The 12500-nt window shown below is 42.8% G+C and overlaps 1 protein-coding gene across 1 annotated transcript in view; it reads left to right on the forward strand.

Annotated features, from left to right (window-relative positions):
• LOC143293167 (BMP-binding endothelial regulator protein-like) overlaps nucleotides 1-12500 on the forward strand; it is a 139958-nt gene that overhangs the window by 7620 nt on the left and 119838 nt on the right. The window contains exon 2 of the mRNA XM_076604092.1: nucleotides 1-1827. This exon is cut by the window's left edge and continues 46 nt beyond it. Coding sequence (XP_076460207.1) covers nucleotides 1608-1827 — 220 coding nt within the window. The 5' untranslated portion in view covers nucleotides 1-1607. The remainder of the gene's footprint in view (nucleotides 1828-12500) is intronic.

The raw sequence follows: 12500 nt of genomic DNA on the forward strand, positions 1-12500 counted from the left end.
CCAAGCCACGAGGAAGAGCGAGACGGGCGCCAGTAAAGAGTGCTAGTGCTTTTATCATCGTAGCCAAGATCGGGTTTCCCAGATGAGAGAATCGACACACAAGATGCCAGCCTTCGGCAGACAAGCATCGCCAAATGCTCTAGAGCCCTGACATTTGGATCAAGAGGCCAGCCACCCTCTCTCTATACCTGCGCGCGTGGGTGGGAGAGAGGGAGGAAGAAGAAAGGAAGGCAGGGACGGAGGGGAGGACAGAGGGCATCTGTGCCTACCTGGGTGTTGGCGGAGCAAGGGGGAGACGACTACCTCCCGGAGCGGGGCTTGTCGCAAGGGACTGCCACCAAAGCGGGTGTCGGTCTTTACAGGGTCTTTCCTCTGGCGCCTCCAGAGATTCCAAGCATCTTTCCTCACCTCCCCCGTTCCAGATTAGTACACGGTAAAAATAGGTGTGTTCACTTTGGGGAGGTCCACAGATGACAAATCGCGTGTTTTTGTTGTTGTATTTTAGTCTAATTTTGTACCAGCTTCCATGCAACGTTGAATGTTTTTGACAGCGGTGCTGGACAGAGTTAACAACAGGGACTGCTATGAAGAGGCGAATTTTTTTTATGTTAAAAAAACATGTGAAAAAAGGCGTACATGTTTCTGGTGTGTGCATGGTGCATGATCCGCGATATTTAACAAACAAACAAACAAACAAAATCAAAGTTGTGATTTGCTGTAGCGTTCAGACAAAAAACAAAACAAAACAAAACAAAAAACCCAAACAATTTTGAAAAACCACAACTAAATAAATCAAGAACTTTGAACATATATTGAACATATATTTCATTTTATAGTGTTTATCAGCAAAGACTGAAATAGTTCTCATCCAGTAGTGACCAGCCAAAGTTAGAAACAAACAAACAAACAAAACACCGCTTGACACGAAATCATCGTGTTATACTGTGTCTGGTACTTACAATCCCGCAACGCGGCCATGGAAATAATCATGGTTAACTTAGATATCTGTCTGTCTATTTGGTAGACTTGCTGGTTGTTAGTTTTCTTTGTCTTTTCCGTTGGGAGAATGATAAACATGGGCTGGAGAGCACACGCGAAACTCTTGTGTTCATTAATCAGACAGTTTGCATTGACCCGAGACTGCTCACGTCACCTAGTTTGGATTCCTGGTGAACTATGCATGTCACCAAGTTCCGCGACTGATTGACAATCAGGGCGCTTAGCTGTTTGTGTAGATTATTGTTTTGTTTACCAACCATCGATAAAAAAAGAGAAGAAAACAGCCGTGTCATTCCAAGGTGGGATCAAACATAATGAACATGATAGTGGAGACTAACGGGACTTCGGGAGTGCTCGTCAGACATCGTATCAACTCTGAGTTTTGCCAATAAAAGATGAGAGAGACAGTGAGCCGGTCACAAGCTTTAAACGGTGGTGGCTGGGGTAGAAGAAGGGGGTGGTGCTGACACGTGCTGCCACAGCGCACCGTCACGGTGAGTGCACGGGACACGCATGGTGACCAGCAACCAGTGCAGCAGCAGCAGCAGCAGCCGCGCTCTGTGGGGAGTACTGGAGGGAGTGCAGCGGTCGGCAGCGCAGGGAGTACTATGCTTACCGCCGAGGAGGCGGCCGCCCTCAGCAGCTCCTCGGGTGTCACACTACGACATCACCACCGACGCCGACCACAACGACCCTCCTCACCGCGTCTTCGTCATCAGCTGTGCTTTTCGTCATCATCGTCGTTGTCATCGTTGTGGTGGTTGTGTTCGCTGCTGCTGCTTTTTTTGTTGATGGCTCCACGGTCAGTGACCGCTCAGGGATTAGCAGGTAGGTGTTATGTAGCCCGTGTTGTCTGTTGTCTGTTGTTGTTTCTAATATTGTTTGTTGATCAGGGCGGTGTTGGTTCCGGCTGGTGGTATTTAAGTTGTGTCGTTGCTTCTTTGTTGATTGTATTGTTTTATGGCATTACTAACCCACCCATGCATGGGAAAGTTGCTTGTATGTTGACTGTGTTGTTTTCGGCACCACCCACCCATGACATTTACGTTGCTGTTGTTGTTTCCGTCGATGTTAAGTAGTCACAGTTCTGAAGGCATGATATTAAGTAAACTTTAGTGTCGTACGGAAGTCCTCGGAAAGCTGATCAGTTTTAACACTGTTGTTTTATGAGGAAACATTTTGATAATTGCATCTTTAGTCAAAACAAAAATAATCAAAGCAGACAGACAGACACACACATGCACACACACACACACACACACACACACACACACACATATATATATATATAATATATATATATATATATATACATATATATATATATATATATATATATATAGAGAGAGAGAGAGAGAGAGAGAGAGAGAGAGAGAGACTGTGTGTGTGTCTGTGTGTGTACGTGTGTGTGTACCTACGTGTGTATGAGAGAGAGAGAGAGAGTGGGATGAGTGCATTGCCACAATAAAATACGGAGAAATCAAGCGAAAACACAATCTAAAGCAGAAAACATGATCTGAGCAAAGGAAAGATAAGACAATTGTCGAGATTTGAGTGTGTGACCAGAGATGAGGTGTTCTCTTAAGGGTTTTAAACGAAAATGAATAATGTAGTTTGAAAGCCGCAGAGAATGGATCCATTGAGAGAGAGAGAGAGAGAGAGAGAGAGAGAGAGAGAGAGAGAGAGAGAGAGAGAGTCAAAAGATTAAAAAAAGAAAAAGAAAAAAGAAGAAGAAAAAAAACAAAACAATTACAACTCAAGGATAAAGATTGCTGAGAGAGAGACAGACAGACAGATGGATAAACAGACAGACAGACAGAGTTGGGAGAAGAGTGGGGAAGCTTTGGGGCAGGGATGACAAGGAAAGGGAGAAAGAGTTCTGAGATGATGACACCCAAAACGGCGTTCTTTCGCGAGGGTCCTTCTAATTATAACCGAGCACTGTTTTGACAACAGAAAGCACAGATTAGATATCATCCGCTTCCCCTATTTTCCCACGCTGATGTTACCCACACTGGCTGCAGAGAGTTTCCCGTGCGGTATGATGCGTTTAAAATGTTAATGTCAGTTTGTACTGTCACTCTGCAGATTGCAGCATATTTCTGTGTGAATTTTCAAATTACTTATATTTTTCTGCATCTACTTTTAGTGACATTTAGGCAGGACGTAATTATCTTCGATCACAAGGCGAGCTTAAGCGCTTTACAAACACAGTCATTTGCACAACAGGCTGTCTATGTGGGCGGTCGGACTGACAGCTGCCTCAAGGCGCTCGTCACTCGTTTCCTGTCATTATGTCAGGCTTTCAATCAAACGCACACTTACACATGTATAAAAAAAAGTGATTTTTTTTTCGAAATTTGGGCAGGGACAATCACTTTGTTAAGTAGTTTGTTTGTTTTTTTACCGTGCACTAATGATAAGTGATTGCTGCACATGGGACCTCGGTTTATAGTTCATCCGAATGATTAACGCCCAGACCACCCACTCAAGGTCTAATGGAGGGGGAGAAAATAATGGCGAGTGTGACATTCGATCCCATGCGGTCAGATTCTCTCTGGCTTCCTAAGCGGACGCGTTACCACCATGCCACCACTCCACGTGTATCCTACAAGAATATTGAGGGAAAATGACAACCAGCACGTTCAAGTGCTTCCAGTTCCAGCGTGGTGTTTGAGATGCACATGTAGTCGTGAGTTTTCGGAAGGTGAGAATATGTTTGTGTGAGCGTTTTTAGGTTGTGCGGGCCGGGCTCTTGTGGCGACAGGATGTTTTCTGAGTAAGTTCTTTCCTTTTCCTCACCTGGCTGTTTTCCTATTGTTTCGTTTACTCTGTCATCCTCCTCTTATATTTTCTCTGTTCATGCTTTTAGTCAAAGTTAGGTTATCGCCACATTTTGTTTACCGTATTATTGATTTAAGTACAGTTCCATTTCTTTTTATATTAACGCCTTCGTAATTCTTTTATTCTTTCTCTCTCTCTGCGTGCGTGCGTGCGTGCGTGTGTTCGTCTTCAGTTTAACGTCTTTCCACTTGAAGTGATATTAGATCGTGTGCGTGTGTGTGTGTGTGTGTGTGTGTGTGTGTGTGTGTGTGTGTGTTTCCTACGCTAGTGGGAGGTTGTTGTTGTTGTTGTTGTTTTTGTTTTATCACAACAGATTTCTCTGTGTGAAATTCGGGCTGCTCTCCCAAGGGAGAGCGCGTCGCTACACTACAGCGCCACCCATTTTTTTTGTTATTTTTTCCTGCATGCAGTTTTATTTGTTTTTCCTATGGAAGTGGATTTTTCTACAGAATTTTGCCAGGAACAACCCTTTTGTTGCCGTGGGTTCTTTTACGTGCGCTAAGTACATGCTGCACACGGGACCTCGGTTTATCGTCTCATCCGAATGAGTAGCGTCCAGACCACCACTCAAGGTCTAGTGGAGGGGGAGAAAATATCGGCGGCTGAGCCGTGATTCGAACCAGCGCGCTTAGATTCTGTCGCTTCCTAGGCGGAGGCGTTACCTCTGGGCCATCACTCCACTTTTGGGTGGGGGCGTCCTTTTCTCCCAAATGAAACCATTTTCTTTTTTCTTTCTGTTCTTTAACGAAGGAAATTTTTCTTTTCAGTTCTAAGTTGGTATATGATGCTGATTTGGGTTAATGTGGTTTCGCGTCTTTGTTTAAACTTGTTTAGACATGATTATCATTGTTGCTCCTTTTGTTCTTGTTCTTGTTCTTCTTCTTCATTGTTATTATTGTCATTATCGTTATTATTATTATTATTATTATTAAACCCTTTTTTTTAAAAAATCATTGATACGTTGTCAGTCCTGCTGTGTCTTTTTCGTTCAGCTAGGTTACAGACAACATGCACTGTAGTGAAATTGGCTATGAAGTGTGGAACACCAACGAAAGATGCAGTTCACATATTTATTTACTGGGTTTTTTGTATGGTTTTGTCGTTGTCGAAGTGTATCAGCATCAGTATTGTATCCATACAAATAGATAAGAATGACAATTTTTAAACACAAAAAAAAACGTAATTTATTTTGAATTAATCTATTTAATTTTTCAGAAGAATGATATTCTCTCATATAACATATTAGATTGATAATACATCTAACATGAAATAGATAAACAAATAAATAAATAGATAAATGAATAAATAAATAGATAAATGGATTACTATGAATTATGACGTGAATACCTTGACAGTCAAACGATTACTATGAATTCTGTCGTGAATGCCTTGACAGTCAAACGATGGATGGACAGATCGATCGAACGACAGACAGACAGATAAAATACATAACTACATCATTAGCATGAAGTTGAAGCAAATACATCAACAAAGTAATATACAGATGAATATCTGTCAAATGCGTCAAATCAAACAGATCAAAACACAAATAAATAAACAGATAAAACTTTCATCTTTTGACAATACCGTCCCGATACCGCAGGCCAAAGCACCACTTCTACACCAATCGCCCCAGACAGGCGATAATAGTCGCCGGCCCTTCAGTGTCCGGGGAGCTAATAGCACACCAAGTACATTCCAACAGGGTGATCAAATCCTCCTTTTTCAGCGGGCAGTCTCTCAGCTTTCTATTGCTTACCTCCAGCTGTTCTGTTATCTGCTGGACCTAGCCGTCCGTCTCCGTCCGCGACTGGTAATTCCGCCCGCCTCACAAGGTCGAAGAGTTGTTGGTCGTGCTTTGGTTTTGCCGCAGTTCCATGTTAAAGCGTTAGTTTAGGACGTTCCAATGCTTTGTCCTCCCTTGCTTTTGTTAGTTTTAACCATAGTGGCAAGGTTTGTCTGTTCTATTGCTATAATTGTTTTTTTTCCCCGGTCTGTTGATTCAGTTTGTTTTAACCATTGTGCCCTGGTTTGCCCGGCCTGTTGCTGAAATAATATTTTAATTATAGCGCCATGGTTTGTCCAGATTTAAAAATGTTTATGTTATCATTTTTAGCTTTAATCATAGATCCATGGTTTTTCCTGTTACTTTAAATAGTTTGATCATGATTGAATTGTTTTTCCTGTCACAGCTTTACTTTAACGTGAGTTTCATGGTTTGTCCTGTTACTCTGATAAGTTTGACCATGTTACAAGGTTTGTCCGGCATTCGTTTTTAGTTTTAACCACAATGCCAAGCTTTGTCCTGTTGTTCCAATTAGTTAGACCACTCTGCCATTCTTTGTTCGGCCCTGTTGCTTTTATTTGTTTTGTTTGATCTGTTGCTTTAATTAGTTTGACTGTAATTTCATGGTTTGTCAAAAGTTTCTTATAATGACCTGTTTTTTTGATTAGTTTGACCATATTTTTATCATTTCATCTTTTATAGTTTATCATTAGTTTCATATTGTGTTTATCCCTTCATTTTCTTTCGCCGTCGGCTCTTAATAGTATGTACTATTCATTTTGTATTCATATTACCTTTTATGTAATTGTGGTTTTTCTTTTCTTTTTTTTAAATTCTTTCTTTCGTTCTGTTTTAAATAAAAAGAAATAACAATGTTTGATTTCCTTATAATGCATTCTATTATTATCGACATCCCTGTATTTAAGATAAATCCCTACCATTGTCCCCTGTGCAATTTCATATCGAATGATTTAATGTCTGTTATGATTTATTTCTTGGATTTTCATTCCGTTTGATTTTGTTATGGATACATTACTTACACAAACAAAGAAGCAAACAGATATCCCGTTAGACAAAATTAACGTGACAAATTGGACACGACAATGTTTGGGAAATTTGCCGTTCAGAAATGTTCTTTCTTATCTCCTTTCTTCTTTTTTCCTCATTTTTTATCATTCATGACTAGTTTATCAGTTGCCAAAGAAACTGTAAATGAAGTTGTTGCTGTGTCCATTTATTTATTTGTTAATTTATTTATTACCCAAGAAATTTGTAAAATATTCCAAGAGTATACTCAGGAATGATACGTAAGGTCCCCAGTAAACCTCATACACTTACTTACACATGCAGGCATACATACACAATCACACACACACACACACACACACACACACACACACACACACACACACACACACACACACACACACACACACACATCTATCCATCTATCTATCTATCAAATAATAAATCCAAGCCCAGATGTCTTCGATTTTCCATAAAGTATCTATCTATCTATCTATCTATCTGTCTATCTATCTATCTATCTATCTATCTCAACACACTTGGAATGAAAACAAGGACTGAGTAGATACTTACAACTCTTCTGACAATTTGAAAGTGACTTTGCAGACCTGTGTCAGTAAAGTGGGTGTGGTTTTGTTGACGTGGAGGAAAGGGACGACACAAAGTGATTACATGTATTCGTGTGACCCTTCAATGTAATCATGCGGCCGGGATCCGGAATCCGTTGACTCGTCTCTAAATGGTGTGTCTGTCGGGACTCTGCATCTCCTGAGTGAGAGACAGAGTATCACACACAAAAAAAGGATTGAACCCAGCCACACCCAGCCCTACCCAACCGAACCCACATGACAGCATTTTGTCGGACAGTTACCACATTCCTTAGCGTCGGGACCACTCGACCACAGTCCATGCCGGACCACTCGACCACAGTCCATGCCGGTGGTCCACTTTTTTATCAGCTGCTGCCCAGAGGTTCGCCAGCCCCGGTAGTTCTGCTCTGGTCTGAAAAACGATCGAAAAGTCGGTAGTCGTATAATTCGGTCTAGCGAGAGGCCAAAGGTCCAAGGATTTTATGAGGAGTCCAGTAAACTTCCAGCCAACAAAACTTTATGAAAAGTGTGGTTTATGACCCCCCCGCCTCCCGATCTGTCCACTATCCTCTGTGGCCGACTATTGTCCAGTCTGCCGCAGTCCCTGGTCCTCCCGGCAACGGACATCTGTTTCATTGGCTTTTTTTGTGGGAGTGGGGGAGGGGGAGGGGGGTTATCCAGGAGGTTTGCGACAGCATGAGGTGGATGTGGACGTGACATGTATATATATATATATATATCTGTGTGTGTGTGTTTGTGTGTGTGTTGTAATTGTTGTTGTTCTATCAGCTTATCGGGAAATGGCACGCTAACAACTACTACAAAACAAGTTAATTCCTGGCGCATCCGTGTGTTTTCTGTCATGAAGGTATGAGTGCATGAGTCAAGATACTTGGGAAGTATACTGTAGCAATATACTGTCGTTACAGACTGCTTGTTGATGGACGAGGATTCCATACGTGAAGAAATTTGAGAAGTACAGGATACATTGTGAGCGTGCCTCCATGCTTGTTTGTGGAAGTGTTCTTTAGAACAGAAACATTTTTTTAAACTCCAGTGGATACATACGCAAGCATGCATGTATCACGAGCAACCACATACATATGCAGACACCAGACACGCACGCATACACAGAAGCACGCGCGCGGGCGCGCGCGTACACACACACACACACACATACACACACACACACACACATACACACGCACACAAACACACAAACGCATTTATACACACGCACGCACGCAAGCAAATGTGTATCCCCGCCTCCCCACCCACCCTCTGCACCCCAGCTCCATATCTCTGACATTCTGTGCAATCTCAGCCCTCCCTGCCTTTGTCTAAATCATCCCCCCCCCCTGCCCCTTCCCCCCATCCAATGTCACTCCATATGTCTATCTGTACTTCCTGCTCCCCCTTCTCATTGCCTTCTCACCCTTTGCCCCTACTCAATTTGTACTTGGATTCCTGTGTGTGTGTGTGTGTGTGTGTGTGTGTGCGTGCGTGTGTGCGTGTGTCAGTGTGTGTGTGTGTGTGTGTGTGTGTGTCTTTCTTTTTTCTTTATCTCCTTGTCTCTATACATGTCCCTCTCTCTCTCTCGTTCTGTGTGTGTGTGTGTGTGTGTGTGTGTGTGTGTGTGTGTGTGTGTGTGTGTGTGTGTGTGTATGTGTGTCTGTCTGTCTGTCTGTGTTTCTGTGACTGCACGTCTGTCAATAAGCAGAGGGATTTCCGAAGAGCGCTTTAACGACTGCTAACCTCCACCCCTCCGCCCCCTCTTCATCTCCTATGCTCTCCATCCTCCCGCCCCTCTACGCTCCGACCACCTCCCACCTCCGACTCTCCCCACCGTGGGCCAACCTCCCCGCCCCCACACCTCATGTGAAAAGAGGAGCGAGATCCTGTACTATATATATATATAGGTGTAGTATGTATGATGGATGGAGCGGAGCGAGGGACTGATGATGATGGGGGCTGTAGATATTTGTTAAATAAAGAATTAACATGACGACAGCATGGTCGGGGCTTGGCTCCGCCTGGGATTACAAAGTCTAGTCGAGCTAAGCTCCCCCAGCCCACAGCTTCCAGTCCCCCTTCCCTTGCTTGTGGCCTGGGGGCCCTGTGTGCGCCGTCAGGGGGTTGCCTGGCTGTCGGTCTCTCCCCCCCAGCCCCCTCCCGTCACCCCTAGGTGGGGGGCGGGGGGGAGGGAGGAGGAGGTGAGGAAAAGTCGGGCTTGTCATCTTCACTCGACCTGCCTGTCTGCTTGTTAGTTTATTGTCGTGCCTCTTGTGTCTTTGTTCACTCTCTCTCTCTCTCTTTCTCAACAGACTGTCGGTTTATTTCTTCTCTCTCTCTCTCTTTCTCTCTCTCTTACTCACTCACTCACTCTCTGTCTGTCTGTCTGCCTCTCTCTCTCTCTCCTCACCATCGGTCGCTGTCTTATATTGGATAGTAAAGCTACTTGCCCGAGCCTTCTCTCTCTGTCTGTCTCTTCCTCTGTGTGTTAGGGCATGCTGTGAAGAAGCCTTCTGCTTATCCAGTTTACCCCCAATATAATATTTGTCATTTGTCTGTCTCAATGTCTGTCTCTGTTTCTGTCTGTTTCTGTCTGTTTCTCTCTGTCGCCCTCTATCTCTGTCTGTCTGAATGTCCGTCTCTCTCTCTCTCTCTCTCTCTTCTCTCTCTCTCTCTCTCTCTCTCTCTCTCTCTCTTTCTCAGTGCAATGGTAAAAAATCGATTTCTATGTGTCACCCCGCTCTGTCTCTCTTTATTTCCCTCTCTCTTTTCACCCTCTCCTCCCCTCCTCCCCCCTCTCTCCCTTTCTCTTTCTTCCTCCCTGAAACTCATGTCTTCATGTCTGTCAGATTGAAGTTTGGAATGTGAATAGACCCGAATCTTCCTAATCCTACCAATGGGCTACAGATAGTGCCACGTTTCCTTCCCGTTTAAGTACACGATTTATCTCTGTCTTTAAATGCACTATGTGAGATTTTTGCAGAGTCCTGCAACATACACGCCGTAACGCCGTATCTTAATTGCTATACATATATATATATATATATATATATATATATATATATATATATATATATATATATATATATATATATATGTGTGTGTGTGTGTGTGTGTGTGTGTGTGTGTGTGTGTGTTCAAAAAAAATTATAGCCATACACATATGCTCCCTCTCTCTCTCCCCTCTCTCTCTCTCTCTCACGCACTCACAAGCACGCACGCACTCACACGCACGCACGCACACAAACACACACACACACACACGCACGCACACACACACACGCGCGCGCACGCACACACACACACACACACACACACACACACACACACACACACAGTTGCTAGCACTTCCTCTCTCTCTTCAAGCTATCTGTGTTCCTCCTACTTGTGCCACTACAAGGCTGGCTAGAAAAGCATTTTCAGGCATATTTCATTACTTTGGAAAATTTTCAATTTTCTTCGTTACCCCGCCCCTCTTTCTTTCTCTTCTTACTCTCCCTCTCTGACTTAAAAAGATGATTCTTCATAGCGTACTTTCATTATACAAATTATGTCGAATTTTGAACAACCCCCACCCTATCCCCCACCCCCATACAGAATGTTTCTGCCATCGAAAGGTTATGTAGTGCTTCCATGTTGACCAGAATCAAAACTTGCACCACATGCCCTGGAAGAAAACCATAATTTCCCATAATTGTCAGCACAAAGGAAATCCTCACTTGAGTTAACTCTGACGCACACTGAATGCTTTACGACCACATGGAAAGAGATGACAGAGGAAGTCGGGACTGTATAGCTGTAGTAAGAGGTACAGTATTAATAGCAACGGATATAATTAGTAGTCGTAGCAACAGTGCTGGCATCATAGTCCTTTGTATGAAGTTTTCATTATCATTGATCGTTTTTTGTGGTGGTTCAGCACACGCTATCGGGTCAGTCTCTTGTGTCTGCCCGCGTGAGTCCTTTGACAAATCGATCGTTAGATATGTAGATAACGTAATGAATGTACTTTTAAATGAATAAATGTATCAATAAATAAATAGCTAAACAGAACGAATACATAACTAAATATATATACATACACGTGTATGTTTCCGGAGCTATCTTTTTTCTTGTTATTAATTTCCTTTTCTGTCTTTCCCACCTCATATTCCTCCATCTTTGATGCCTCTGTTTAACTTTTGAAACATATTTATTCTATTCTATTTTATTCCACTGGCCGAATTCACGGACACATTCAACAAGAACATGGAGTCTGTGACTGTCATACTTGTTCTGGTATCCTGGGGCTCCTTTTTGTGTGAGAGAAGACCTCGTGCCTGGTTTGCCATTAAATTGTCACAGCATTCTGTTAGTTTTTATTTATTTTTTCCCTAGGGAGGCACTCTGTGTGTATTCCTCGCGCGCGCGCACAGAGAGAGAGAGAGAGAGAGAGAGAGAGAGAGAGAGAGAGGGAGAGAGAGAGCGCAAATCACCGCTTTGTTTTTATTTGATATCTTTTTAAAACAAGGGTGTCATGCTGAAAATGTTAAAAATATTAAGCCTTTGGGGTACATTCAGACTCATAAACAAGTAAGATGCTCATAAAATACGCAGAAAATAAACCGCTAAATTTTACGTTCGAACACTTCGCTAAGCACTGGCTTGAAGGCATTCACAGAAACACAACCACTTTGAGCAGTTGGTAATTCAGACACGTAAAATACCGTCCGTTTTATGTTCATTAATATGGACAGTCTGTTCTGTTTTCTCTTTTGCCGATGGGGTAGCCAAACAGGATATCTTTATGTGCGACCTTGACATCGGCCAAGGTTTTCATTGTGGAAAGTTTACACGACTAATGGACTGTTTCCGGAAAACATTTTCTGTCATGCCATTAGTCGACGATATGGATTATAGAGGGTCAGTGATGAGGTTTTCGTGAATTAAGAAGAAAAGAAATTACTTGGTTCTCATAGTGTACTATCTGTCATTCATTTGTATGATGGTGTCACATCTGCTCAATTCATTTGAATGATGTTTCTCGCCCAGCCGACTGCAAAGGACATTTTTAGACTGAAACTAAGATTTTTCTCAGAAGGAACATCGTGGAATGAAGACATATCTTATGGAGCTATGTATAGTTTCGTATCAGTAACGGGAGTCGATAAGTGTGTAAATACTCTCAGTAGTCGTCTCAGATAATTCATTATTGAGGTTCTCCACCTCCTTGATGCTAGTGCCAGTAAGGACACAGCGGTCTG

This window comes from Babylonia areolata, chromosome 18 (assembly GCF_041734735.1).
Source record: "Babylonia areolata isolate BAREFJ2019XMU chromosome 18, ASM4173473v1, whole genome shotgun sequence".
Lineage (NCBI taxonomy): Eukaryota > Metazoa > Mollusca > Gastropoda > Neogastropoda > Buccinidae > Babylonia > Babylonia areolata.